General features: G+C 51.4%; 9 protein-coding genes across 9 annotated transcripts; 5 read left to right on the top strand and 4 right to left on the bottom strand.

Annotated features, from left to right (window-relative positions):
• Positions 1-1,122: 1,122 nt before the first annotated feature.
• EDD37DRAFT_673190 (protein-tyrosine phosphatase) lies at positions 1,123-3,165 on the top strand (the record flags this gene model as incomplete). The annotated part of the gene is made up of 2 exons (XM_062819472.1): positions 1,123-1,321; positions 1,400-3,165. The coding sequence occupies 2 exons, from the start codon at positions 1,123-1,125 to the stop codon at positions 2,911-2,913; spliced, it is 1,713 nt and encodes a 570-aa protein (XP_062667417.1). The 3' UTR covers positions 2,914-3,165.
• A 1,345-nt stretch (positions 3,166-4,510) lies between these two features.
• EDD37DRAFT_652891 (general substrate transporter) lies at positions 4,511-6,328 on the bottom strand (the record flags this gene model as incomplete). The annotated part of the gene is made up of 6 exons (XM_062818496.1): positions 4,511-5,047; positions 5,101-5,273; positions 5,330-5,586; positions 5,642-5,904; positions 5,955-6,103; positions 6,151-6,328. The coding sequence occupies 6 exons, from the start codon at positions 6,326-6,328 to the stop codon at positions 4,511-4,513; spliced, it is 1,557 nt and encodes a 518-aa protein (XP_062667416.1).
• Positions 6,329-7,033: 705 nt separating this feature from the next.
• Positions 7,034-8,032, top strand: EDD37DRAFT_652890 (putative alcohol dehydrogenase; the record flags this gene model as incomplete). The annotated part of the gene is made up of 5 exons (XM_062818495.1): positions 7,034-7,501; positions 7,553-7,588; positions 7,638-7,720; positions 7,769-7,974; positions 8,022-8,032. The coding sequence occupies 5 exons, from the start codon at positions 7,034-7,036 to the stop codon at positions 8,030-8,032; spliced, it is 804 nt and encodes a 267-aa protein (XP_062667415.1).
• An 882-nt stretch (positions 8,033-8,914) lies between these two features.
• On the top strand, positions 8,915-10,103 carry EDD37DRAFT_121215 (uncharacterized protein). The gene is made up of 2 exons (XM_062809334.1): positions 8,915-9,457; positions 9,507-10,103. Exons 1-2 carry the CDS (start codon positions 9,217-9,219, stop codon positions 10,010-10,012), a joined length of 747 nt encoding a protein of 248 aa, XP_062667414.1. The 5' UTR covers positions 8,915-9,216; the 3' UTR covers positions 10,013-10,103.
• Positions 10,032-11,498, bottom strand: EDD37DRAFT_121209 (3',5'-bisphosphate nucleotidase). The gene has a single exon (XM_062809333.1). It carries the CDS (start codon positions 11,268-11,270, stop codon positions 10,194-10,196), a length of 1,077 nt encoding a protein of 358 aa, XP_062667413.1. The 5' UTR covers positions 11,271-11,498; the 3' UTR covers positions 10,032-10,193.
• A 418-nt stretch (positions 11,499-11,916) lies between these two features.
• EDD37DRAFT_568116 (uncharacterized protein) lies at positions 11,917-12,942 on the top strand (the record flags this gene model as incomplete). The annotated part of the gene is made up of 1 exon (XM_062814178.1): positions 11,917-12,942. One exon carries the CDS (start codon positions 11,917-11,919, stop codon positions 12,940-12,942), a length of 1,026 nt encoding a protein of 341 aa, XP_062667412.1.
• A 1,049-nt stretch (positions 12,943-13,991) lies between these two features.
• Positions 13,992-15,705, bottom strand: EDD37DRAFT_120568 (mannan endo-1,6-alpha-mannosidase). Its single transcript, XM_062809327.1, has 2 exons — positions 14,346-15,705; positions 13,992-14,296 (listed from the first exon to the last, which is right to left on the bottom strand). Exons 1-2 carry the CDS (start codon positions 15,498-15,500, stop codon positions 14,066-14,068), a joined length of 1,386 nt encoding a protein of 461 aa, XP_062667411.1. The 5' UTR covers positions 15,501-15,705; the 3' UTR covers positions 13,992-14,065.
• Positions 15,706-16,520: 815 nt separating this feature from the next.
• EDD37DRAFT_121048 (phosphatidylserine decarboxylase) lies at positions 16,521-20,132 on the bottom strand. The gene is made up of 3 exons (XM_062809332.1): positions 19,974-20,132; positions 17,056-19,926; positions 16,521-17,004 (listed from the first exon to the last, which is right to left on the bottom strand). Exons 2-3 carry the CDS (start codon positions 19,837-19,839, stop codon positions 16,786-16,788), a joined length of 3,003 nt encoding a protein of 1,000 aa, XP_062667410.1. The 5' UTR covers positions 19,840-19,926; positions 19,974-20,132; the 3' UTR covers positions 16,521-16,785.
• A 1,394-nt stretch (positions 20,133-21,526) lies between these two features.
• Positions 21,527-23,426, top strand: EDD37DRAFT_652884 (Mis12-Mtw1 protein family-domain-containing protein; the record flags this gene model as incomplete). Its single annotated transcript, XM_062818494.1, has 4 exons — positions 21,527-22,502; positions 22,553-22,720; positions 22,770-22,941; positions 22,991-23,426. 4 exons carry the CDS (start codon positions 21,527-21,529, stop codon positions 23,424-23,426), a joined length of 1,752 nt encoding a protein of 583 aa, XP_062667409.1.
• Between the last annotated feature and the right edge of the window lie 338 nt (positions 23,427-23,764).

The raw sequence follows: 23,764 nt of genomic DNA, 5'->3' as shown, positions 1-23,764 counted from the left end.
GGTGAATGTGTAGGTTGTATGCGCGTGGGCGACGGAGGCTAACTGTCGAGAAGGGTACTGTCGATGGAAGTTCGTCGTGTATGACTGCCTCAGGACTGCCAAATGATCTGGGGCGAGGATGGAAGACAATTGTAAAGATAATGCGGCGTCGGCTTGTGAATCGAAATGATATAGCAGAATATGGAACGTTCTTGTCTGCCAGTGGTGGCGGCCGCATCGAAGTCAGATGGTAATGTTATTTACTGGATGTTACCAGCTAAAGTGCCTGATACGTGGATTGAAATGCTGTAAATACGACATTCATTACAGGCTCCCCCTACCTGCCGCACTCCCACGACACGCACGACGTTCCTGCAAAATGAGGTCAACGATTCAGCCTCGACCCCAGGAGTAACTTAGTTTTCTCAATCATTGGAACCATGCATTGTCGCTTATACCCTTGGTCCAGTCGTGCAAGGCTATCGATCGATCATCGCTTTCTTCCATGATCGCAGAATAGCTTATTACCCCGTACCTTTACCGAAGACGACCGCATGGGAAACTCTTGAAACCGAAACCCCTTGGATCTCGGTAATCAGCTCAAGGTAATTGGCCGTCCGTCAACTCATCCTCGACCCGACATCACTAGAAGCCTATGAAGAAGTTGTTCCTTGCTGAGTCACTGACTTTCACCATTGTGAAGACAGAACTGGAAGATCAGATCAGGAAGAAGTGCTACGCCTGAAGTCAATAATATCACTCCTTATCACGCGATATCAAACCTCACTTCCTGCAAACCACCGGGTCAGGGCTTCCAAACTGCTTCTTTAGGCAGTCAAACGTCGTCACTCCTTGATACATTCTCTGAGAACCACAACGACCGCTCCCAGGTCCCTTACCGACAAAGCCGGCGCCGTTTCCCAGGATCTTTCAGTACCTGGGGAATCTCCTAACTCAGTCACCCCGAGGAGACCCTCGATATTTCAACGTTTCCGCCTCCATTCAGGAAGGAGGACCAAGACAACTCCGAATCTAACCATCCGTCCCACCACCGCCTCATCTCTTCCAGCCAGACCGGCGGATGTGAGCCGCCCTGGCTCGTTCCATTCCGATGTTGCCTCGGTTGCCGTGATAACTCAAATCATGCCGCAGTCTCTGGCTATCAGTAATACTCCATCGTCAAGTTCAATCAAGAGGCAAAGGTCTCAAGAGCTCCCTGTGAGTGGGTCCAGACCGCCTTCGTCTGGGCAGACACCCCCAAATGCTGCGATCGCCGAAGGCGATCTCTCGGGCAGAGGAATGTCCGTCAAGATACCTCCTTACCTGGATAAGAATCGAGCAAGTGAGTATACGGCATGGCAGTGTCTCTCTTTCGGTCGTGCAAATGGCCTACAAAGTGCAAGTGCTCACAGGTATGCAGAGATCTCCGCCGCCTTCCAGGATCTAGAATGGAAACAGCGCTTTCGCCTGCAACACGCCTTCCATCATCCAGAATCCCCCTTCCGAGTTGATCGATCGCATACCGTCATCAGCCGAAATCGGTATGGAAACGTGCAGCCATGGGATTCAGCAAGGGTCAAATTGAAGAAACCAATTGGAGGGTCGGACTATGTCAATGCTTCGCCCATCAAACTCACCAGTCATGGTAGCAAGCCTAAACAACGTAGTGTTGTCGCCCCAACGTCCTCTGCTGACCAGATTGCGACCGATTCGGAAATTGAGTACAGATATGTTGCAACTCAAGGTCCAAAGGAAGGCCAGTTTTCTCATTTCTGGCATATGGTCATGCAAGAGTCTGACGAGGTCGGAGTGGTCATCATGCTCACGCAACTGTACGAAGGAAACAAGGAGAAATGCGCACAATACTTTCCGGCCGATATGGACAACCCTACCATAGTCCTTCCAGCCCATGAGGAAGAGAATGAAGATGAAGGAGACTTAACGGACGATGGTGACCCATTCTTGGACTCCCCTAAAAGTAGCGCCGATACTGATAGTTTGGGAACAGATACTGAGTCCGACACGCCACATTCCGAACAGGCCGCGACCGATGGCGTGCAGCGCCAGTGTGGCACAGTCAGTCTGCTGTCTTTGACCTATGATGCGAGCACAGGCTGCGAGGTGCGAATATTGGAGTTGAAAATCGAAGACGAAATCAAGCTCATCCATCATTATCTCTTCAACCATTGGCCGGATTTCGGGAAACCAGAGGCGGAAGATCGAAGAGCACTCATCGAACTCACAAAGGTTTCGAAAGCTGTGGCTGGTGACTCCCCTCGCATCGTTCATTGTTCGGCTGGAGTAGGCCGGACTGGCACATGGATAGCCATGGACTATCTCCTGTCGGAGTTGGAAGCGGAAAGACTTGTTGAGGCACCATCATATATGTCACTGTCAAAGGCAACGTCGTCAACATCGGTCAATAGAAGTGGTACCTGGGGAAAGAGTGGGCCTCCAAAACCAAGTACGCCTGAGACGAGGGAGGAGGATGACCTGATCTGGGAGACGGTTAATAGTCTGCGTGAACAGCGGATGATGATGGTCATGAACGAACTGCAATTTAGCTTTCTTTATGAAGTGCTCAGAGACGCCTTCATGGATAAGTATGCCCAGAAGGAGACTGGCCCTGTCGTCAAGGACGTCCAGGAGCCCAGTCCGAAAGTGGCGAGGAAGGAGTCGTCGCAACGTGGGATGTATGAGAGCGTCCAAAATGAAGAAGCCGAAGAAGACGAGGATGCTATGGATGATGCTGCATCTAATTCTGAAGCGGAAACGGAAATCATGGAGAAGGACAAGGGTGAACAGGCAGACAGCTCTGGCAAAGCCGCCGAGCCGGAAGTCGAGGACTCCTACGCTGTGGTAGCGCCGGCGGCGATACGTGAAGGACAAATGAAGCAAGAGCAGAACGAAGTACGCGATCACGAAGTGAAATGAATGGGGAAGAGACTAGGAGTCGAGCACTTCAATGTTAACGACAGTGATAGTGCTGGTGATTGTTGCATGACATCGTGGTGTGTATGGCAAGGTTGGCGTGGGCATTGTTTATGAGCATTGTGTCATCTTGAGTTGGATGGAATCAAGACCGGCAGCGCAGTGGGATATGGGACATATTATGCTGTTATGCTGTACCGGTGATGTTCAGAATGTCAAGCACATGACAACGGAGAACATGTCTTAGATCTCTGGTCCCCCCAGTTTAACGTGAGAGGATGTTCCCGTAAGCCTGAGTCATCTCCTTCCAACGGTGCATTTCAAGTCGCATCGAACTACTCCTCCTGCAGCCACAAGCGACACCAAGCTGGCCAAGAGGGCAAGCACAGGCGGCCGGGTAGCAATTTTTAATCTCCAAATCCAAAGCCTTTTGTGCATTTCGTGCATGCGAAGTGGATTGTAAGGTGTATGTGCGCGACGATCACCCATGGCACCGTCGCTGCACGTCGTCTCGCACGGTCACCTGCTGATTGACGAAATTTTGACACAATTACCACATCTGGGAGGGTCGACAGCCCGTTCGGGCAAAAATGTAGCTTCGAACAGCTGGGAAAAGAAAATTAACGGTAGGGAAAACCGGAGGCGGCTCCGGAGTGGGGTGCTGGGTGGCTGGCTTGCAGCGGCTGGCGTTTAACGGGCTCGGGGGTCAAGGGTTCAGGGGTCACGAAGTGGCGGTCAACGGCTTGAAGATGGCTGGAAGAAGTTTTCGAACACATGTGGTTTTTTTAAGGTTAAACAAAGAGACCGTGCGAGGGCCCAACAACGTGGCACCGGGTCGTGGAAGGGAATTTTCTTCTGTGGGTGGTTCGTGGTTCGCCGTTTGAATAAGCACGGATACCCGTAGCTCGTAAAGGGAAAAGAAAATGGAAAAGGAGTACAAAGTAACGAGATGCACGGACGCCGGGACCACAAAGACGGGAAGAAGAAAAAACGTGAGACGGCAGGCTTGATGGGCGGGATGATGACATGGCGAAGATGACCATGTGCAGTCCGGCGCCACGATGTCACATTTTGGGCGTGGACGGGAGACCTCGTATATGCACGGACGTCGGTGGTGATCTACACCTGCACGTGGATGATACCTCGCAGGCAGTACGAGAGAGAAGTGTGGGTGGGCAAGAATAGACGAACACGAGTATTGCATGTAAGCAACACAATCAGTATATAGGTAGCCTCCTGCAGAGGACACGACTATGCGGTGAACATCTAAGGCGGCTGGAAAGTGTCCACGATGGCAAGGTAATTGATATTGCATTAAGCAGAAAGGCGAGAGACAGAACCCATCACGAAAGCGGCGTTGAAAGACCAGAGCATGACTACCTAGGTATGTATGCGGATGGCGGACGTGGACCTGGTCCAGCATGAATTGTAGGAGGTCACTCATCAAATGACAAGGCTGTGATACTGCACTCCGTCTATGTTCTAGTTCGCTGCTGTGTGAGTATCGCTTCGTTGATACGATTCGAATTGCGAAAGCCCCAGAGAGTCCTTGCCAAAAGTATACTGTACGTCGGTAGTGCCAACACCCTCGTCAGACACCTTAGACCTTCTCGATCTGATCTCCAGTCGGCCCTGCCTCGCCCTTGACCGGCAGCATCGACGTAACCCCAACACCACCTTCCAGCAACTGGCGGTCCAACTCCTCTCTCTTCTCGGCACTAAGCTGATTGATATCCAAAGCAACCTCGTCGCCGAAAAGACCTGATATCTCCTCGAGACTAAGCTGCTTCGTCTCAGGGAAGAACTTCCACATCAAGCTGGCGCCAAGGAGCGGCAGGATGATGAAAACAATGTAGAACTTCCAGCCGACTGATGCAAATGCCACGGGCGCAGTCTGCGTGTATATCAGGGTAGCTGTGAAGAGACCGGCCACACTGAAGCCTGTGCCCTGGGCGCGGAGCGGAGTCGGGAAGATCTCACTGCAATACACATAGCTCGTAGCGTCCATAGAACCGCCGTAGAAAAAGACGAAGAGAAACAAGAAGAACACCCCGAAGCCGTTACCGACTCGGTTGGTCGTTCCGCCGAACGTGGCGACCATGGCGGTGAAGCAGATCAGAGAACACGCGCAGCCGGTCTAGACAAATGGTCAGTGACTCTTTCAGGAAGCGCCGGATGTGCTGTACGTACAAGACCGATGAGCATGATGCGGATACGTCCTAGACGATCCAAGAACAACGAGTTGACAAAGTTCATGATCGCGGCTAGACCATTGTACAAGCCGTTCAGCAGCAGTGGCAACGATCCAGTAATGCCGAGGGATTTGTAAAGTAGGATCTGGTAGTTGTTGACGACCAAGACGCCTGCGTGTATCACGTCAGCAGGATTCCTCTAGGCTGATGGAAGATGCAAGTGTTACCTGTGCTTTGCGCGATGAACTGCGTCCCAAAGCCGAGGATCAGCCTCTTCCGCAGGCTGGGCTTCTTGAAGAGTGTGGCCCAGCTCTTATTCAGCTGGTCTGCGCGTTCCAGTTCGATTTGCCGGCGGATCTGTAGGTACTCTTCTCGAGCCACGATCTCGTCTGGGTCGTCGGGACGTGTGTGCAGCTTGCGAAGGACTTTGAAGCCGTCCTCATGGCGGTCATGGTCGATGAGCCACCGAGGTGATTCTGGAAGCCTTTGGAAAAGTGAGCAAGACGGCGGATCGCGAAGGAAATTTCAGGAAAACATACCATGGTGATCCAATGAACAGCAGAAGAGGAGCCACAATCTGAAGGCTAAGACAGAGCCTCCAGCTGACTGTCGCGGTTGCAAAGTATGTGCCAAAGCCAGCAAAGCCAGCAGCGCTGTATCCGATCACGATGAGAACCCCATGGGCACCGACCATGCGGCCTCGCTGGCGGGCTGGCGAGATCTCGGACTGAAACACAGGGATTGAGGTGTCTAACATGCCAACGGCGAAACCATTGAGGAAGCGGGCGATCAGAAACATGGCCTGTCGATGCCGTTAGCACACAGACCAATGGTCTTAGATCTTCGACGTACAATGGCTACACTGCCGCCCTGCAAGGCAGCCGAGATGACTGCCACAGCCGCTGCGATCTGAATGGTTCGGCGACGACCCAGGTGGTCAAGAAGCCAGGGGACGAGGATACATCCTAGGATGCCTCCACCAGAATAGAGCCCATTGATGGCTGTCTCTTGTAAGTGCGAGCGACCGAGGTATGGTTGTCTGACTTACCTCCGGTAATCTGGTTTCCCTTAGTATCATCTAGGTTGATGTTGAAGTATTTGAAGAAAGCTGGGAGGCCGATGACAAGTCCTGTGATTGCGGAATTGAATCCGTATGTAAAACTCCCAAGGGCGACGAAGAAGACGATGAGGAAGTTGTATCGTGTTGATCCTGATCCTTTAGCCATTTTGCGGACGATAAATCCAATGATTAAACTGCAGAGCAGTACCAGTGACAGAAGAGCAAGGCTTACAACAGCCGCGTCCTTCGCGATTCAATGCAAGACTTTATCATTTCTCGGACGTTGGGGTCGTTCGGCCAGGTACTTTCGAGCTCGGGGGATAAATGCCGGTACCTCGGGGCGCTGGGGTCCCCAACCTTCCCCAACCCTAAAACAACCCAATATCTGGAGATCGCGCCATCATTGATTGATAAGCGACGGTCAACACGGGTTGTCCCCGACGCCAGAGGACATGCTTGAAGCACGGGGAGAGTACGGATACTGCAGTGATCAGCACGTAGTAGAATTGTGCCATGCTAGCCTTGCTGAACGAGCCAATAATCGAGATTGCAGCCACATATCCGCATGTGAAATCGATCAGCCTCGGGCCACGATACCTAGTTTCCCCTCAATCCTGCAAAGCCTTTGACATTTTCAAGTGGCTCCGATTGCTCGGCAAGGAATTGTGATCAGCACTGACCATCCCCAAGAGTTGGGGAACCGAGCATTGGGGACGTTGCCATGTGCCCTCGGATGATGAGACGAGTGGAACAGACAAGGATAGGACAGAAAGGACGTGGACATACTCCCTGAGAGCACAAGCACAAGCCTAAGCCGACACAGCACTAGATATCGTGGTGAAGCAAGTCGCCTCAACGCGAGCAATTGAAGATGTCGTCAAAGCTAAAGGGAAAAGTCATCATCGTGACTGGAGGCGGACATGGATTCGGAGAGGCAATGGCAAAGCAGTTCGCCGAAGAAGGCGCTCAAGTAGTGATAGCCGATATCAACCCAAAGACAGGAGCCAAAGTCGAAAGCGAGATCAACGATAGCCATGGACCCAAAACAGCACTGTTCCAGGAGACCAACGTCACCAGCCAATCTTCTTGGGAGAAGCTCCTTGAGGCCACGCTCGGCGCGTTTGATAAGGTCGATGTTGTGATTAACAATGCTGGAACTACTTACCCAAAGAAAGAATCTCACACTGTCACCGAGGAAGAGTTTGACAAGGTGATCAATGTCAACATGAAATCCATCTTTATGAGCGTTGCAGTGGTCGTCCCTTACTTTATGAAGCAAAAGGCTGGATCGATTGTGAATATCAGCTCTGTGGGAGGCATCCGAGTCAAGAATGGACTGGTAAGGGTTGATGTTCCGGTTGAACCTGTAATGCTGACAAGCATCCGTTAGGTTTGGTATGGTGGCACGAAGGCGTTTGTGAACAAGGTAAATTGGTCATCTCGTCTGGATCCATCGCTTTTGCTGACGCACGTAGATCACAGAGGGCCTTGCCTCTGAATATGGGCACTCTGGAATTCGGGTGAACGCCATTTGCCCAATCCTGGCATATACCGACTTGTAAGCAAGGTCTGCGGCTGATTTGGGACTCGGACTGACCCGTTGCAGAGCACAGTCGTTCATGGGTGTTGACGACACACCAGAGAACCGAGCAAAATTTGAAGCTTCGTTTCCCCGAGGAGAAGCGCTGAAGCACAATACCTCCTTAGGTTATGTTGCGAACGCAGCTGTATATCTATGCTCGGACGATGCCGCCTTCGTTTCGGGGATTTGCATGCCTATTGACGGGGCGGCCACTGTCTATGCTGCTGGAGGTAAGTATGTCAGTCTCTCGCAACGCTGTTGCTAACAGGAGCGTCAGTTGGCAAGTAGGCCGATGTGTCGACGATGCAATCGGGGCGAACAAGACCGCGCCATTGACTCATGGGGTTGTGAGATGAATATCGAACACATAGTAGTCAAAAATCAATGCAATCGTTCCTTGCTCGCACTCCGTACAGGTGACAATAATTCGATGTCCATGCGCCTACCTGTATGAGAGTCTAGTGAGATCGTTCCTCCACGATATAACTGCTCATCTCACGCTTCCTTTAAAGGGTGAGGAAATTGTGGTCGAAGATGAACAGGTGAGAAGTGACATCACTCGATCAGTTCATCGGTCACGTGAACATCCACTGAACTCGGGTATGCGATTTCCAAACTCCGACTTTTTGAGACTTGTCGTTTCTCCTTTGTAACGCGTCTTGCTTCACATGGTGCTTCACCATTGTCAGTTCCATTTCAACGACCTGCCGGCCTCCGTGTGAAGTTCTATTTGCGGCTACGAGTATCAAAGTCTCACCGTGCTTGCCTCTGATATCATCTCAGAGTCCTGCGCAGATTGACCTCGTGTCAGGGCAACGGCTCATCCGTTTCTTCGTCCAACACATTGCTGCAACCCCGTTTGCATAGACGTTGCAAAGGATACTGCTGGATGGCGCAAATATGCCACCTCCCAACTGAGTGCTGTGTTGAAGTCAGATCAGACATCAGCAATGTTTGGCCCAGCTCACACTGCTGACGCGACCGCCAAATGACAGTCGGGACCCATCTTGATAATGGCCCTCCCTCTCGTGGAACGCGCGACTGACTACGCCTATATTATCCTCCAGAATAGACAGCAACAAGTGAGTTCCTATGGTGAGGTTTCGCAGTTTTGCAGCAGAAAGCGCCCTGAAAGTGCCAGACTAAGACAGCGCACTCCCCCTGAAGGCTGACAGCCTAAGGAGCCCCACGTGAAACCAACCATCAGACATACCACGCTTCATCTTCGAAACTCACCCTCGGACCTTCCACCATCCGCCCAATCTTGTCCAGATGTTATAAGAAACTCCCAAGACCTACTAACAACTGTCTGGGCTCTCTTTTCACGTTCAGCATATCCATTCCTTTCCAGTTGATTTTGGTTTTTTGTGTTCATACCGCTGGTCGGCCCTTACGACTCTTTCCAAGCTTGGTCTTTCGTTTCTCGAACCACATTTCAGCATTACAATCGTTCTCAGACCTCCAATACCAACATGCATTTGGAAACAACCGCTGTGGCTCTGCTTTATGCAGCAAGCTCGGTCTCAGCTGCCGCCCTTGGAACAAAGATGTCATGGGGCGCCGAAAAGACGGTCAAAGAGAGTGCAGACTTCGGTCTCTGCATCCCGACCATGAAATTCGAAGGCGGTCTCGGTGAAAGAGCCGCTTCAGACTTCACTTTCCTGCCCATGGACCCATTGTGCGCTCGAGGTCAACAGGAGGCACAGAACCCAAGTAAGCCTGGTCGAGAACGTCTCGGGACATAGATGCTAATTCAGGGTAGACATCATTACCAACAGAATCTGTGATCAACTCAGCACGGCTTGTGGTGCCAATGAAGCGGCCAAGGAGCTTTGCAGAGACGCCCAAACCAAGATTCGATCATTGGGTACACGCAACAAGTCCACTGCCGACACCTGGAACACCCTGCTCGGCTTTGGTGGTGCTCTGACCAACCCCGACGGTGGAGCTCCCTCGCCAAAGGACTTGAAGAAGAAGAGAGATGTCGAGATCACGAAGAGAGAGCCTGAGCTTGAGCCTCTCATTCCCTGCTCCGCCTCGGTCTGGATCGACAACTGCACAGGCTGGCCGAGGTCCAAGAGGGACGTCGAAGCTGCCCCAGTTGTCAAGCGAGAGGTCGAAATCATCCCTAACCCAGTCTACAAAAGATCACCAGCTGCAGATTTTGACCCAGAGGCCATGAAATCCGAATGGCAAAAGAGAGCCGATATCCCAATGATTCCTTGCAGCACCGATGTCTGGATTGATGACTGCACTGGCTGGTACTGAAACAGTCAGGGCGTGGCCAAGTGTGGAAGACTTCAGCCTTCTCAGTCGAGCAATTTTTCATGTATGATAAACAGGTTGCTGGTGGCAGCGGCTTTGATTCTTGGGGGTGGACTTCGTTTCAAAGAGCTTGAAGTGGTTCGTGGAGGGAATAGAATCTTGAAAACGGTGCATTTGGACTGCGTCATTCTCCACCTTGTTGCGAGTTTCCTTGGACCGCCGCCAGTACCGTTGTGTGCGCATCTTTAAGAGCTGCGACAAGTCCATGATTGTTCTGCAATCGTCTTCCCTGACCAAAATCGACTTGTTGCCCATTGAGGTCTGTCACTCTGCCACCGGCCTCCTCCAGAATAAGCGCACCACCGGCGTGGTCCCAAACGGGCTCGCGGTAGGTCTCATCACGCGGAATGCGTATCATCGCGTCGCAGTTGCCGGTAGTGATAGCAACGTAGCGCATCTGTAAAGACAAGACTTCTGACCCGGGCCAGGTTGAGCCTAAGTTGGCCGCAACCCGTCGATGTCGTTGCAGATCAGTGGTGCGACTTTTCGAGGAATCAACGAACTTGAGCACCGGCCCAGTTCGTGCTGGTTGCTCAATCTTGCGTGCAGGTAGCAATTTTCCCTGCGATAGCGGTCTGATATACGAACCGTGTCCACGCACAGCCGAGAGCATAACGCCAGTTCCGTCCTTCTGATATGTAGAATCGCCCACCTCTCCTCGGTCGACCTGGTCAAGCCCAAGATTGGGGCATCCCAGAACACCGACACGCTGCACTCCATCTTCGACCATTGCCAGGGCTACGGCATACTGCCCGCCATTCACGAAAGCCTGAGTACCATCAATCGGATCGAGCACCCAGACCCTGCCTTTGCTTCGTCCGTCACTTCGACTTCCACGATCAATCGCATCAACCATCTCCTTTTTGGTTTCTAGATTACCCAAGATCAGATTCCCTTCGTCGTCATCAAGGCATGTCGTCCGCACCAACTCCCACACTCGCTCGCACAATTGAGCATCCTTCCGAAGTGCGTCCGCCGATTCCTCTCCCACGAATCCATCGTCAGGGAAGTTACGGTGTACTGCGTCAATGAGTAGTGCTTGTGCACCAAAGTCTGCTATTGTGACTGGGCTGTTGTCTTCTTTTGTCAGCGCCCCCTTGTCAACATTCGACAGGACAGTTTTGGTCAAAATCACGGCACGTTGCACCGCAAGAAGGGCGATCCGATATTCGTCCTCCCATCCTGATGCCGCTACCTCCATCTCTATGACGCGGAGAATCAGGACGATTTCATGCGATGTATTATGTTTGAACAGTTTCTGGCTATCCACAAAGAGCCTAAGACGGGCAATAAATTCACGTGGAATAGATCTGTTTTGCAAACCGGATGACTAAAATAAGCACGACGCAGAGACACCTCAACCATTCACCCTTCACTTCATTTTCCACAATGCATCCTATCAACGAGATCGAATGACATTGACAATGAGGACTGCCGTCCTTGCCAAGCCATGGCAGGCACACCTACGTGCACCGGCCATGTTGATCGCTATGGTGGCCTAACGGAGCGACTTGAGCTGGCGGTCCCAGTGCGTCCTCCTGACTAATGCTCTGCATGGCAAAGCTTCGTAGGCTTTACCCTGGTACACCACACAAGGCTCTTTCCTTCTTTCTGGCAAGTTTCGTCTCCACTGGCTTATTGCCATATGCTCGGAAAGTCGTCGATATGGCAACCATCTCGAGCACTGCCATCCGGCGATTCAGCGATGTTCAGCCCCCGTCAGCACTTATCGGAGCCCAGATATGCCTACAAATATGAATATAGATGAAGAGCGGATCAACACCTATCCTCCCCCATGCCAAATGCCATTTACTGATAGCAACAACTCCTCGCCAAAACCAGATCCGATGTCTCTCGCATCCGCAGACGCAAGTAGCTGGCAGGAGCTCGCCCAACTCATCCTCCAATGTCTAGGCGCCATCACCTTGCTCAGGATACTCTACCATGCCGTCGACGTTGCGCGTCTCTGGCTACTGCCTCCGCATTGCGACATCCGCCGCTACTATCGACCCAATGCTTGGGCATTAGTGACAGGCTCATCAACCGGCATCGGCCTCTGGTTCGCCTGGGAACTCGCGGCTGCTGGCTTCAACGTTATTCTCCTTGGCCATAAGCTCGACGAGTTGCATGAAGCACAAGCTCGAATCGAAGCCCACTTTCCGCATGTCCAAACCCGAATCCTAGTCATGGACTGCAGCAAAGCGACAGCTAGCGAGATCAACGAACACCTAAGGTCGGTAACAGACCTGAACCTTACCGTCCTGATAAACAACGTCGGCGGCGTCATTACACACCAGTCACCCAGAATCAAGCCGCTGACGGATTACACTCCTGAAGAAATCGACTTGAACATCAGTCTCAACGCAGTCTTCATGACGCACATGACGCGATTCCTCCTGCCCGTCCTCGCGAGCAATCGATCCGGTCCATCCCTAATTCTCAACATGAGCTCCGGTGCCCAAGAAGGTATTCCCGGCGTGTCCATCTACAGCGCGACGAAGAGCTACATCACCGCGCTCACCAAGAGCGTCAACCGTGAGTGCAAAGCCGCCGGGGTCAAGGTGGACATCATATCGATCGTGCCCGGCGAAGTCACCAGTCAAACTAACAAACCCGCCCACGGTTTCGGGGTGATCGACGCCCGACCCTACGCCGAGATGGTGCTGCAACGAGCTCCGGCGGCAGCGGCGAGAGGTGTCATGGTCTTTTCACCGTACTGGGCGCACGCCCTGGCGTTTTGGGTCATGCGAGTCCTGCCTGAATCGATACGCCTTAGAGCCTTTGTGGCGCTCGTTCTTCGAGACAGAAATGTACCAACTCAAGACGATACAGATACCCACAGCGAGAAACCAGCAAGGACTACGGCACGCTGAAAAGCCCATGGCGTACCCGGTCAACATGTCAGCAGACCCGCCAGTCCGTGGAGCATATGTCGTCAATTTCTAGACGGATCATTGATACCAAGGCCCCGGGATTTTATTCATTCCACAGCTCATGCTCCTTGACAAACTCCTCCCATTTCGTCAACCGCTTACCAGCTCTCTCAACCTGTTCAACAGTCCAGTTAACCCCAGACTATCTACTGTGCACACCAGACAGTTGAGGGACTGTATGAGGGGGCGCAAAAAGCATAAGGGAACTTCCCATAAACTCTCGCATTCAGTCATCAGAGATTCTGCAGCAGCAACCTCGTCTGCCTCACCGCTGGGCAATCTGCCCAGAGTCCGTGGAAGGTCTGCAAACAAATAGTGGTCTGGACCTCTTCATGGCGTCCGTAAGAGAGAAACTCCCTACGGGGTGGGCAGCAGTTTAGCACAGTACTGCGTATTTAGATATGAAAGCATGAGGAAGGAGAACTGCCATGTGCCGAGAAAGGGGTTTCGCCTGCTCAAGAGGTCCATCACATCACTCTACTAGTACTGGAAGACTTCAAAGTACAAAGTACGTTATTGAGGCCGACCCCTCATATCTGGCTTTACTTTCTCATGTAATGTCTTGTTCGGCAGACCTTGACCTGATATCCGGACATGCGTGCTACATACACACATGTTCCGGATCTTCTATAGCCTGAAGAGATGGCCATGTCACAAGAGTGCAACGAGCCTCAAGCCGCTTTTTCAACCCAAGCTCGATTGCCGCCAAAACCGACAGTGCCCGCTCGTGAAAACAGTCTCGAAGCCTGCTTCACAGTCGTATAGTGTGGTTGTGAGCATGAGCATGAGCATGGTTCTCAATAACCCGAAACGCCACAGACGCATATGTACCTCCTGCGCCGACGTCGATATATGCGCCCAAAATCCCGCTAAACATCCCATATGTCGACCCTTGTGGCACAGATTCATGTATTGACGTCTCTTTTTGTTCCCATGTTGATTGTGTACATATGCATATCGTCCAACGGGGGTATCTCCAAAGCAGACTCACCGACTTAGTAAGTCTTCCGCTTGGTCGCAAAATTCGTGATATAAAACAAACATCCAAACAGTGACAGTATTTTCATATCACTATCCAAGCAGCCCCACCAACAATAAATCCAATGACCAAGACGGTCAAAATGCCGGCCCCGGCCCTGTCTTTTGTGGTGATCTTGGATGTGGTCTCAGCTGGATCCGACGTTGCCGTTGTACCTGCATCAGGATCGCTTGAAGAGGTGGCACCTGTGACCTTCGTGAGAGGTGTCATACTCGAATCGATCAAATTTGCGCCAACGACTGATAAGGCGGCCATCTATGATCATGTCAGTATCAAAACCCATACAACCTGTTCTGCGACTTACCTGCTGACCCACCCCGTTGGTGCCATCCCACGTCGTGGTATACCATTGCAGTCCACATTCTGCATCGGACACATCGCACTGACCAGCAGCACCAGTGGCACTGGCAGATAGTTTTGTTTTGATCGAGTCCATAGTGCTCGGAACAAGCAGACCCGTTACAGCCAACCACCGGGCGAGGTACGCCTTGAAACTCTTTTGATCCTGGTCGCAGTTTTTCGCGGCTTCGCACTCAACTTCGAACATGATATTGCCGCCGTACGTGGACGGGAAGAAAAGCGTGAAAGTGCTGTTGAGAATGGTTTCGACACGATCCAGCCAGACGGAACTTCCATTGGTGTAGTTATACATGTATGCCGCACCCATGAGCATCGTGCCGTAGTTGTAACTCCAGACATAGTTCTGTACATCACTGCAATTGTTGTCGGTGTCAGTGTTATCCCAGATGTAGAATATCCCGGTGGAGTTATCCATCTCCAACAATGGACTCGACTCCATCCAGTCATAAACCTCTTCGGCCCAGTCGCCGTAAGTCGAGTTTCCAGTTACGTAGGCGAGGCGAGCGGAAAGTTGAAAATTTCCACCGTTGGAGATTGAGTTCTTAAGATTGTACCCAGCATTGAAAGAGTAAACCTGCCACCTGAACCCACCACCACAGTAGGCAGTATCCCATAGCGAGCGTTGAAAGTTGAATACTGCTTGAGCGAGCGATAGCCACGACGGGTCGTCATCACCAGCTTCGGGAAAATTCGCCTCGACGGCGTCCATGGCTGAGAAGGCCCAAAAGACCTGATCGTCAATACCCATACTCCTTGACTGATTGGCAGGGTTAAAGTTGTTATCAGATCCCCGCTGGAATTGGAGCGCCTGAGAAACAACGGAGTTGTAGGTAGTATCGTTGGTATACTGCCAGTAATTTATTAATGCTCCCCACATTGCACCGGCTTCCCACCAACAGTAAACGCCAACAGTGTTTGGGTCGCAGCTCAAGGAGCCAGGCAGTAATCCAGGAACTTCGCCAGTTTCATTTCCAACATATGCAGTCATCATTTCATAAGCAATGCTTGAGGCAGCAGTTTCTATCGAACTGGTCGAGCTGATATCGAGGGTGAAGGCAGCCGCGAGCGGCGCCAGGAGAAGTAAGGGTGAGCACCGCATTGCGGAGGTTCCCTGGAGGAGGGTCTTTGTGTAGAGACGAGGTGTGATCCTCTGCTAAAACGAGGGCCGGATGTGTATGATAGAGGTGCGCAAAGATGAGCGTCGAACGAAGGTGAGCAGCGCGCCCGAAGTGGTTCAGAAGTCGGACGTCGAAGGTGAGGTACACTTTTCGAAAGTTAATCCTATGAGATATGGGATGTGTATATGTCTTCGATATAACGGCAAGGAGGTCAATGAAGGTGGTAAAAAGATGGCAACATGAACAGTAACAACGACGAGGCAGACAGATACTCAGACAAGATGGAGTGAGAGAGAGCAACGAAAACCGGGTACAAGGCAGAGAAAGGATCGACTGTCAGCAGTTGCTATCCGTACGAGTAGGAAGGAATTAAGCATGGGTGAGATGGATCATGGCCATCCAGAATCCCCGCATGATGGCTAGTGAAGTCGTAATCCTTGTTGATGGGCTGCGCGGCCGACAGAGAACCCAGAAAGGATCCCATAAGGAGGATGCTGGTGGATGGTCGTTGGGTGGAGAGGTCGATGGTGTAACAAAATTAAAGTCGACGAGACGAGGAGACGAGAGTCGTTGTTTTCCACACGAAACGCGTGGCCTGAAGACCACAATACTCCACCGGCGAGACGCGGGCCTCTCTCCAGCACCTAATAATATCGCGCTGTTCCTCTCTTATTGCCCCGACAAGTACCGAGTACTTACGTCTACTTGCGTCTACACTCACCTACATCTGGAATGATAGAATGTACCCCGAGTGTTCAGAGGGACTTTCAAGAAGCAGTCTGAATATACAAATCTCAAACAGTCTGCCCCTCAAACAAGCTCAAACCAAGCTCTGACAAGGACGAAAAAGCTCAAACTGTGACAGTCGTGAACCACCGACTAGACGCTCGCCTCCTATTCCGTGCATCAAACTTCCGGGACCTCAGCACTGCCACACACTCTCTCTTCTCCGAGCTCCACTCGGCAACCAGGCACGCGTGTGCCCCCTACACCGGAAAGGACGGAGAGCGATTTATGAACACAAATGGTTGTGTCCGTGGACAGCGAAGTGGTAGGCCACAACAACACTCTTCGAAGCCCTTCAGCCTTGCATCGATGCTTTGACTTGAGATAATAATGTAGTCATCATGGGATACCCGCGTCAATTCGTAAAAACTTTTCTCTCTCTATGATGAGCCTAACGACCACCGATTCTGGGCCCCGGATAATTTGGGTACACAGAACATGCCTGTACAGAAGTTGACAAAATTCATAGTATCATACCATTCATTGAATGTGTGCCTGATCCAAGGTGACCACGCCGTCTCCCACCGATGCTGACTCTCCCATAAATCCACCACTATCAGTATTGGAAGCAAGGCTACCTTCAATTCGTCGTTTGGCGTCTTGCCTGTCTTCGGCAGTGATGTCACGCTCATCTTTCTTCATATCCGGCTTGTATGATTCAACGTCTGGCGAGTGACCAATTGACATGCCAACTCGAACCTGTAAAGAGAGATTAGTAGATGTCCTTCAAGAATCTCCCACCAGACTCACCAATGTTTCCAGAGCTCCAAGGCTGTTGTCCACAAGGTCCTTGTCATAAACCATTTTGCCAGGCTCAAAAAAGACCAGGATGGTACTGCCGCCAAACTTGAAATAACCAAGTTCTTCAGTTCGTTTGACACGCTCTCCCGGCTTTCGAGTGATCACCGTAGAACCGACCATCATTGCGCCAATGCAGACATACATGACTCTGCCGTGGCAGACAGAGTCAATCGGCGTCACCACGCGAATATTCTCACCATATACATCCAAAGCTGACCTGATGGCCATGGGGTTCACCGTATAGTATTCGCCATCAATCAGTTTCGGTGTGCCAAGAGTACCATCGACAGGTATATGGAATCGGTGATAGTCTTGAGGTGCAAGTCGGAAGATACCCATGCTGCCTCCTTTGTATCGTTTGGCCTCAAGAGGATATGCATCACCAAACAGCTTTTCCAGACTATAGTCTCGGCCTTTGACCCAAATCCTGGTCGCATCATCGATGGTGTTGAAGACCACTGATCGGCAATCCGCCGGCGAGACAATGATTTCAGGCCGATCCGGTGCACTGCATGGCCGCGCAGTCGGCTTCAGCGCTCGGTAAAAGAATTCGTTGAAATTCCTGAATTGCTCTTTTGGAAGAAGAACCTCAGACATGTCCAGACGATGGAAGTTGATGAAACCCTCAATTTGGCTTGCCGATGCCGGATCGTCAAACTTTCTGCCTTGCTTGACCGATAACGACTTCAGCATTTTCTTGATTCGTCTCTTCTCCATTTCACGAGACCCTAGTGCTTTGTAAAGCAATCGAATGCCAATGCGCACATACACCGACATACGTTCTTCGTTGATTTGCCCCGTAGTCCGATCTTGGACCAAAATATTCGCGCTGTTAGCACCCAATTTATATCCACCATAGCTGATCTTCGTGATGACTTTTGAGTACCACTTGCGTTGCGCTTGACTTTGTGTGACAAAGCCGCCCATCACCAAATTGTTAACCTGTCTCCAATCAGAGCTAGCGCAAGTGGCGATGTGTGTAATGATATCGGCTTCAGTCCGCTTGTTGAGCTTTGGTTGATGGCAAATGGGGCACTCGCGGATCTCAATAACGTGCTCCTCGCCATCACCTTCATCCCCGAGGTCATTGTCGAGGAGTTTGCCCTCCTCACCAGCAGCCCCAGTATCCCCTTGTTGGATTGTCGGTATGCTGCCAGGAAGTGTCTCCCCCTTTGTGACGTTGGGGTCTTCCTGCGGCGCCTGATTTCTCGAAGGTGCCATGATACTCTTTATTTTCTCGGTAGTAGTCTTCTTCTGGCTACCCTTCTGCAGTTGCTCTTCCAAACAGATGACAGCTTGATCAAAAGTCAGGTCTACCTCACCAGCATCATCATTCTCTTTGGCAAATCTAGAAAAGAAGGCATCAATAGTCGACTCTTTCAAGGTCGAGCCCAGGGTGTCTAGCATCGTGGTGAACTCGATTTTGCTGATGCGCTTGCTGTCGTCAGCATCGTATTGTTTAAACATCGCTCTCCAGAATTGCTGCCTCAAGGCTTTGTAGGGCAAATATCGTGCGCGAATGTGCATTTCCGGGCGATGCTTGGCTTCCCATCGCTCCTTGTTTTTCAACTCCAAGGGAATGACATACGAGATCATAGATGGATCGTCTGCCGGCTGTGGAGATGGAATGTCATTGGTTCCAGGCGGCTTCAGCGTGTTGCCGTTGCCTTCCGAGGGCGCACTCGTTGGAGCTGCAGGGCGAGGTGACTCGTTGCTGTTGGTAGGTGTAAGTGATAACGATGCTTGAGAGTCGTCGCGTTTTGCACCCGGACGTGCCAGCTTTTGGAGGCTACTAGCCGAAGACGTGCGCGATAGCGGTAATCGAAATTTGGATCTATTATGTTCTTTCGATATCATAGCAGGTGAGTACTCTGGAGGTTCAGGAAGATCGTAGAGACCGGTGTCGGGATCTTCTTCTGGGGCTGCCTCGATCATCTTCGAAACTGGGAATGACGTGGAAGCAACGAAGTCGTTCCCCGAAAAAGAGTCTCGATCGATGACCGTGAATGTCAAAGAATAGCCAGTTTCATGTTGCAAGATCTGAAAGACCATCTTTTCATTAAAGATAGGGTTTAAATTGTGTCGAACAACTCTCGTTCTCAGGACCTTTCGACCCAGAGCCGTCACGACGAAGGGGTCCATGTCAAAGGAAGTGCGGGTCATATTGCGCTCCGGAGGGAGGTCGGTGATTTTGACAATTTCCAGGAAGATAAGGCCATTAACATCGTTGACCGCCCCGAGGAAGTTGTAAGCTCTTGCAGCCATGGACTTGCGCCGGAGGCGGGCAAGCCTCTTCTTTTTCTCCTTTTTCGCTGCAACGCCTCCTGTCTGTGAAGATTCGGTTTCTGTGACCGACTCCAAATCGTCGTCAAGGTCATCCGCATCGTCGTTATCGTCACCAGTGGAGAGGTTGGTAGAAAGGCGAGAAAGTTCGTCGTCTTCTTCTTCGGCCCCAATATATGCTTGGAACTTCTTGCGGATCTCTTCTGGACTTGCTGAAGGGTTTGCTGAGTCTACGATGGAGAACTGCATAAAGACTTCTCCAGAGACGGTACTATGTTTCTTGGTGCTTGCCCTTCGAGACTTCAATTTATACCACCTCGGTTCCTGTTGTATCTTTCCATTGGCGAAAATGTCCTCGATAGGTATGTCGAACTCTCCCATATAGTCTTTACCGAACCGGTCTCTGTCCCAGCAGATGCATTCGAGCAGTGGAACGCCGGTCAACGGCATGTCAAAGCATATCTTCCATTCAGGGTTCAGGGTCTTGCTGATTGAAGGTGTGGACTGTTTGGCGGTGCCCAATGTCACGATAAGATACTAAACGATCAGACTGGATCGGACGGCGGTAAGGAGGTATAACGTACAGGATCAGATGTGCCAGACTTGTCCTTGGCCGCTAGGTTTCGTGCCTACCTCTCCGGTTAACTGAGTTCCTCCGCAGGAAACTGCCCGCAACTGTACCTTTATGACATACACCTTGAGGATCAGAAGTTTCTGATCCGGGTGCGGTGGTGTGTTGTTCCCACTCCCATTTCGTGGAGCCTCAGGCCTTTGTGGTCCATTGTTTTGTGAAGAGCCGCTGTGATCTTTATGCTTGCCGAGGTGGCTGAAGCCCCTTGGAAGTGATAGGTGCACCATGCCGCCGGACTTGGACAGAGGATGGTTCGGATACAATCAAGTTAACAGCAGGAGTAGAGTAGGCGTGAGATACTCTGTTGGCGGTGTCTGCGCCCCTGGCGGTCTTCAGGATGTGAGGGGATGGGGCAGCCTTAAGGTTGCATCTGGGGCGGAGGATCTGACCAGGGATAAACGAGGGTGAACAAGCAAACCGTAGATAGGATCGGTGTGAATGTGAGCAAGATGTATACTAGGATGTCTGCGAAGGCTATATTGCCTTCGCAAAACAGGCTGATTATTGAAGTGGTTGAGTCGTTCGTACAAGTACTCACAGCTACTCGCATCTGTTGCGATCTGATCGGTCAAGGGCAGGCACAATAATAGCTCATGATGCCATAGGCAAGATCGACCGACGTTACCCCTCTGGCATCTGCCGACCCGGGCGAACGAAAGCACGAACACGAGGGCGTCCACAGAAACCTACCTACCTAGGTACCTAGGTATAATGGCTGTCTTTTAGACTACTGGTCTGCCGCCCATCTATCTACCTACCAGGTAGTTGGAATAATGAATTCCCTCCTTCATTGCTTGTGCACATCTTATTCTCGTCCAGCCGCCAAAAACCTTGAATGCTATGATCGAGCTTACCAGGGAGCCAGATACAAGGTGCTCCCAATCAATACCGTTTCCTGCACATTACTGCAGCTCGATAGATACCAAAAAGGCACATGTGAAAGTCAAAAGGTCATGGGAAGTAGACTCTAGGACCTTGAAAAGACCTGTCTATTCCGCACGTTGCATGCACCGTATGACCGGTATGCTGTGGCCCTGAATTCCTTCGATGAAGCACCTCGTTTTACCAGCGCATGCTAAGAAAAAGGAGACTTGGTATTGCAGACATGTTCACAATTGTTTCTTGCATAATCTCAATACATTAATCTGTAACAATATCATGTCCCTTCACCTACAACAGCGTCTGCAAATGATAAGAGAATTGTAGAGTGCCAAAAGCGGTAAGGCTTGGCGGTTGCACCCTCGTCAAAGTAAACAGAGCCAAAGGGTCCGCGATGTAGGCCAGGGCACTCCGCATAACCATAACGACATTGCTGTCACAATCTCGCGCGCAACCACCATTTATGCCTGAACCCTCGATACCTGTGCGCTGTAGAACGGATCGCTCGTTAGACCAGCATCATTATCATGGACTCCCAATTCACCTAATGCTATTCCATGCGCATACGATTTGCGGACCAAGCAACAACACGCGACCGGCCGCCGACGCCATACCAAAGCCGCTCAAATGACTGCGCTCGTCGCACGCCAACCACTGCACCCTCTACCAATGTCATCTGCTCAAAGACCAGCTCGAAGATTAAGTGCGCGACATCAAGAGAAGGATGACGCGCCTGGCTACTCAGCTGGCGCGCATGTTAGCCGCGGCTCCAGGACAGTGGCAAGCACAACCGATACAATTCGGGTACCAACAAAGAAGGAAAGCAATGGACCAAAAAGAAAAATGGTATATGACGAGGAGGACGATGGCTTCTTGTTCAAACGCGTCAAAACGAGTAAAGAAGAAGTAAGGACGTCTGTGGCAGAGGAGAGCTCGGGGCAAAGGCCAAACCAGAAGCAACAGCCAGCCCAGCCGATTGAACAGAAGACCCAACCAACACAAGTTCAGAATATCCCAGATGGTGAAGACGAACTCGAGTCGCAACCCAGGAAAAGCAGGAAAAGACTTTCATTCTCTACACCAAACCCGAAAGAAGCTGGACCGGTGCGCCGTTCAAAACGTCTCTCAAAGGACAATCAACAGCAAGATGGTACGCCCACGACCACGCGGGTCACCGACCCTGAAAGGCGCACATTTCAGAAAAAGCAGACGAAAGAGCGGTTCAAAGAACAGCCTAAAGAGCAGACTAAAGACCAGGCCAACGAGGAACTTGAAGAGCAACTCAAAGAGCCAGTCCGAAAGCCTGGAATACATCAGCAACCCATACAGGAGCCTTCAGCTGGAGAGCCTCTAAAGGCTTCGCCTAGAAAACCGGCCAGGGTATCACCCAGCAGGAGCCCAAAAGAACATCTGAAAGAGACGATACCTACCCAACACGAGGACCATTCAGCAACAAAGATTGCGCTCCCATTTGCCGATACACCAGTGATCAAGCGCAATAAAGCCATGCGGGAAGGCAAGAGTGGAAAAGGCGAGAGAAGGAGTAGCTTGGGGACGCGAGGGCGACGAGCCAGCTCTTTGATTGAGTCGGGGAGCTCTAATGGTGAGAACCAAGACGCCGTAGCTATATCGCAGACAACTGACCGAACCCAGCTCTTCCACATACAGAAGTGAATATCCCGGACTTCTACAAGCACATCGAAAGCGAAGGGCTTCCCGAGCCACGACGAATGAAGCAGCTCTTGACGTGGTGCGCAACGAGGGCTCTCGATGAGAAGCCGGTAGGGACGGACTTTGAAGATGCCAGTGCCAGATCAGCTGGTAGGTCATTTTTGTGGCGTCCAGTGTAATGAGGCTGACATGTCTATAGCTCGAGTAATTCAAGAAGAACTGCTGAAAGATCTGGCGAACAAGTCGGAGCTATCGGACTGGTTCAACCGAGAGGATCTACCTGTGCAGAGAAAGCCGTTACCTGAGCGTCCGAATCCGAAAAACGTCCAGAACACAGAGAAGATTGCCGAACTGGAAGAACAAATCAAGCGGTGAGTACGTCCCTAAGGTTGCAGACCGTACACGGCTGATCACTAGCAGACTTCGAGCAGAAAAGGAGGCATTAGAAGGCCTGCTTCGACCGCCTTCAGTGGTCAAGTCGGAGCAGTTGAAAATAACAGTTCCATATCAAGGCAATTTGCCGTTACTCGACGGCTCACTATTGTCCGAGGCGGATGTCGCAGCCCTGGAGAACGTCCAGAAGAACTCGACGTCTACAGATGCGATATCACACAGGCTGAATGCACTGTACGATTCGCTAGGGCCTACGATAGACAAGTTCGCAGACGGAGTACACACGATAGGCCAGTTCCGCACGGTTGCAGATGACGTGGCGAGCACAGCGTTGGCTATTTGCGCCGCGAAGCTCGCACAGCGAGAGAAAGAAGGCAGGAGAAGGGCGCTGTCGGAGGTACAAGGCTCGCCGCCCAAGGATCTGGGCAGTGTGTTACGAGGCTTAAGTAGGGCGGACAGATGACCCCGACCCCGACCTGGTTTGCATATTGTATATGAATGAATGCTTGATGAAAGATGTCCTGAGCCGGATCAATGTTTGTATCCATGATGATTGGGCGTCTTCCTTGTGGCTTGGTGACAATAGAGTGCTTCGAACTCATGCCCTTCAAGCGCACGCCTCACTTCTTTCTGTTTGGATCACGGCGCCTGTCCCAATGCACAGAGAAAGTGGCTATGCTCTGGCGGTACCTGATGTCAACACATCCACCTGCGCTGAGTCTCTTCCTCTGATAAATGGCCATTCAACCCGTCTAGATACCATGGAGAGATCCATTCTATGCTCTAGTTGCGCCACCGTCT

This window comes from Exophiala viscosa (genome assembly GCF_022695815.1).
Source record: "Exophiala viscosa unplaced genomic scaffold EDD37scaffold_10, whole genome shotgun sequence".
Taxonomy (NCBI): Eukaryota; Fungi; Ascomycota; class Eurotiomycetes; order Chaetothyriales; family Herpotrichiellaceae; genus Exophiala; species Exophiala viscosa.
Note: the sequence above shows the minus strand (reverse complement) of the source record. Positions and strands in the feature narration are given on the sequence as shown.